The 4,752-nt window shown below is 38.6% G+C and overlaps 1 protein-coding gene across 1 annotated transcript; it reads right to left on the reverse strand.

Moving 5' to 3' along the window:
• Window positions 1-961: 961 nt before the first annotated feature.
• On the reverse strand, window positions 962-1,444 carry LOC132174331 (uncharacterized). The gene has a single exon (XM_059586003.1). It carries the CDS (start codon window positions 1,442-1,444, stop codon window positions 962-964), a length of 483 nt encoding a protein of 160 aa, XP_059441986.1.
• Between the last annotated feature and the right edge of the window lie 3,308 nt (window positions 1,445-4,752).

Genomic DNA, 4,752 nt, shown 5'->3' on the forward strand with positions numbered 1-4,752 from the left:
CTTCCATAAATGCAGCTGATATACCATGCATTTTTAAGCACACTTTTTTTTTTTTTTTTTTTTTTTTGCAGTAGTCAAAGAAAGGAGCTGATCCTTTAAAATAGGAGGACAATATCATCTCCATTTTAAATAAATTAGAGAAGATCCAAATTCTAAAAAAAAGGAGCAACTATAAATAAAGAAAAGTATATATATATATATATATTCTAAGTTTCTTGCATGAATTATGATAAATATTAATTTATGTGTATATAAGCTCTAGGCATCTTTTTTTTTCATAAACCGATTTTTAATAATAAGTTTTACCCAAAATTTATATCATCGCAAACAAGCATTCGAAGAACACAAAAAATTGAGAAGATATCTAGCAGGAACACATGCAAATTCATTTATGTGGTTGCCTTTTTTTTCTTTTTTTTTAATAAACTTTGCAATCAAGAACAAACTAGGGAGCAAAACTACAAAAGAGAGGGAGGTGGATCTTTACCACTACATATTGGGATGGAAGAGAGGGAGAAAAAGAGAGTGGGAATAAAGCCCAAGTAGATATGTGGTTGTCTTTGAGTTGAAGCTTTTTTCTGTTTTTTTTTTTTTACATGGCCAGTTGGCCACTTTTTTTTTTTTTTTTTTAGGGAGGTGGGGATACTATTTGTAACTATTTTACTTGGATTTGAATTCGTAGCACCTAATCACAAAGGGTCCTAGAGGGTGTGGAATAATGTAACATACATTTATTTGGTTCTGTGACTTTTTTGACATTTCACAGTTTTAGCCCAACATTATTAAAGCATCCCTATGTCTTTTTCCAAGGAAAATGGTCTTCTCCTTTTTAAATTTCTTCAATTTCCTTCGTTTAGTGCATTGTCCAAAACTTTTAATGACGGTAGTGCATTAAATATACTACCTTTCAAAATGCACTAATTTTTTTTTTTTTTTTTTTGGAGATTATAGAGTTACTTTCTCATTGATTCAAATTCAAAGCATAAGGAGTAACTTGCTCCCTCTGCACAATTCCAACAATACATTCAGGTGGCCCATGAAGCCACATATTATTCATAAAAGTTCTAGAGGCTAAATTAGCCAATGTATGTGCCGCCTGGTTACCCTCTCGACGAACAAACGACAACTGCCATTGTTGTAAAGACTGCAACTTAAGCTTAAAGTCCTCCACTAACATTCCTATGCTACTCCAATCTGGGTGCCGCGAATTGATTGCAGAAATTACTCCTTGTGCATTTCCTTCCAAATGAATTTTGGTAAACCCCAAACTTTTGCAAACCTGGAGTGCAATAAGACCTGCCCTCGCCTTTGCCGTCAATACATCAAGGTTTCCAACAAATGTTTTGCTGTACGCAGCTAGGACGACTATTCGCTGCTCATCACGTAGCACCATACCTAATCCCATCCAATCTATGTCTTTTGCTATTGAGGCATCCCAATTCATTTTCTTCCATCCATGACTTGAACACTCCAAACCATTGGTGTTGGCATTACTGTCCACACCGAAGCTCCATCACCCACATCGTTAGCTTGTGAAAATTCCTCCATTGCTGTGACAGTATGTTGAACCAGGGAGTTTGGGTGAGCCATTGACCCTTCATGCACTACATCATTCCTCCGAAGCCAAAGTCTCCGAGCAATCCCAACAAACAATTTTATTTCTTCTTGGTCATAGGGAGCAAATATGTCTTCCACCAACTGAAATTTTTTTTCAAAAGTCATGGAACACTTTTTTGGTAATCGTCGAGAACTCACGCACCAAGCATCCATGGCCGAATTACACTTCCATAGGATATGGATGGCAGTTTCTGGTTCATGGCTACAGATGGTGCATAGAGGATCTCCCACGATTTTCCTCTTAAATAGATTAAGTAACGGGTAGGTAAAATTTCATTGCAAGCCCTCCACAAAAAGTTCTTTTCCACACCAGGGAGTTGCAAATTCCACATGCTTCTCCATACGTCACTGAAACCAGTCTTAAAAGAACTCGAAGCCCCATCTTGATCATCCAGTTCCTGCTGTAGGTAATAGGCACTCCTTACGGAAAAAAGGCCATTTTTCGTTCCCCTCCAAGTACACCTATCTTCCCTATTTGACACACTGACCGTTAAAGACTGTATAAGAGAGACCTCTTCCTTGCTAAAAATATTTTCCAACAAGGTTGAGTCCCACCATCTTGTGTCTTCATCGATCAATTCACTCACTGTGGCTTCGAGATGCAAAATAGTCGGGGGAGATTGTATCATGTATGTCGAAGGCCTCGGGATCCATTTATCCTTCCAAATTCGAATTCAGGCTCCATTGCCGACCCGCCATATCAAGCTGGTTTTTAGCAAATCGCACGAGCTATGTATGCTCCTCCAAGCAAAAGAAGGTCTTGCACCTAGAGGAGCTTCAAGTATATTGCTACCCGAAAAATATTTACCTTCCATAATCTTGGCAAGAAAATTGTCAGGGCTCTGCCAAAGCCGCCAACATTGTTTGGCCAAAAGTGCTTTATTAAAACTTATGAAATCCCTAAAACCCATCCCTCCATCTTTTTTCCATGTCCCCATACACCTCCAACTCATCCAATGTACACTAGACTCACTATTGGGCTTACTCCAAAATTTTTGCATGAGTGAATTAATTACCGTGACCATACCGATTATCCTCTGATTGGTCTGCTGTTCTGTTTACTAATCTGGTACTAATCTTTTGTTTTGAGTCTCCGTGTCTTTATGTCTCCTTGTCGACCTCTTTGGGGCCCCAGGACGAGCTCTTTTGGGTTTCCCTTCCTGGCTCTCTTTTGGGCTTCGTGTAAACCTCCTCACAGGCTTAGCTCTTTCTTTGTAGCTCCTGCGGTTATCTTTGACGCACGTATGTGTATTATAATTAATTATAACAATGCTTCGTTCCGCTTCGCTTCTAGAAGCTACACTCCACTGTGCTATCTTATACTATCTCCTAAGGAGGGGTTAATCCCCCTCCAGTCCCTCCGGCTTACAGCCTCTGTGACTTACAGGGCCCTGCTCAAGGAGATTGCAGGGATCGCAGGATTACGCCAGGCGATCCTGCGGTCAGCTGGCTTTAGCCCTGGGACAGCGAGGTTACCCAGGTGATCGGAAGAAGAAACACACTCATGCAATACGTCGGGATGGTTTGGATCACTGCTGTTAACAAAACTTCTTTCCCGGCCTGCGACAAGAATTTAAGTTCCAGTCTTGTAATCTCTTCCACACTTTATCAATGATCCCCTTGAAAGCGGCTGTCCGTGATTTCCCAACCATAGCTGGTAGTCCCAAATACGATTCGTAACACTGCGATGTGGGTATACCTGACACTCCAGCAATTCTGTTTTTGTCCACCTCCAAAGTATTTCGGCTAAAATAAATAGCCGTCTTATTATTGTTGAGACGTTGGCCCGACGCTTCTTCATATTGTCGTAGCAACCTCGTCAAAGCATCCCACTGCACAATATTGGCTCTGCAAAATAACAAGCTATCATCCGCAAAAAATAAATGGCTCACCTGAGGACCCCCTTTTAGAAGTAGGGGCCCCTGTTAAAGCTCCATCATGATTAGCCTGTGATATCATAGAACTCAACACCTCCGCACAAATAAGAAATAAATAAGGAGAGACAGGATCTCCTTACCTTATTCTCCTAGTTGGATAAATGTTACCACACGGTACCCCATTCACCACAACAGCATGATCATTTTCCAAAAGGAAGATGCATGGTATGTCAGCTGCACCTATGGAAGAGGCCCAAGAGGGCTTGGAAGAAGGAAAATGGTCCTCTCCATTTCAAATCCTACAGGGTTTCAGTAAATGGGAAGTGCGCCATGTCAATCATAAAGCAAATATGGCGGTGCATGGACTGGCAAAGGAGGCAGCGAACAATTCTTCAGACAAGGTTTGGCTAGAAGAAGTCCCAAACTGTATCTTTGATATTGTTAATTTAGAGCATTTAGCCTATATTTTGTAGAGCGTTTAGCTCTTGATTTATAGAGCCTTGGCTCTGTTTATTTCTTTTATGAATGAGATCAGAAATTTCCTCTTAAAAAAAAAAAAAAGCACACATTTTTTGCAGGAAAATGACCATATCGTCTCCCATTCAAATGAATCGGAGGAGAGCCGATCCTTTAAAGTGAGAGGGCAAAATTGTTATTTTATATTTTCTTTTGACAATTTTGCCCTTATATTTTAAATAATTAAAAAGGATCCAAATTCAAAGGAAAAAGCTCATCAATAAATAGGGAAAAATAATGCATGTCCCTCTCAAATTCCCACTTCATTGTCAATGTCCTTTTAAATTATTAATTGTGTCAATATCTTTCCAAAACTATCAAAACAATGTAGTTTAATGTAATCTAAAGATCTTTTACATATCCAATATACATAATTACAATAAGCATGTAAAAGATCATATGTTATATGCACAAATAACTTAATCAGTAAATAACAACTTCTATATATATATATATATATATATTGGAGAAAGATTGATCTTCATTAAAAAAAACTAGAGTTTGGGACAAAGCCCTACAAAGATAGAGCTAATTGCTCTAAAATAACAACGTCAAAAATACAACTTATATTTATTATAAAATTTTTAATGTCAATATAAATTATTGGGATTTAGACCATAATCCCTTGCAATGAGTGTGACATTAATCCTGTGCGTCTTTCACCTGCCTTAGTATTAAATCTTTGTTTCTTTAGTTTTCTTGGAGGTCCATTTGCCCATGGATTGCATAATAGAAAGTTTTT

The sequence above is a fragment of the Corylus avellana genome, chromosome ca3, assembly GCF_901000735.1.
Source record: "Corylus avellana chromosome ca3, CavTom2PMs-1.0".
Lineage (NCBI taxonomy): Eukaryota > Viridiplantae > Streptophyta > Magnoliopsida > Fagales > Betulaceae > Corylus > Corylus avellana.

What these genes read in the sequence shown, in the direction of transcription:
- LOC132174331 (XM_059586003.1), bottom strand. Translation starts at nt 1,444, where the DNA reads ATGAATTGGGATGCCTCAATAGCAAAAGACATAGATTGGATGGGATTA.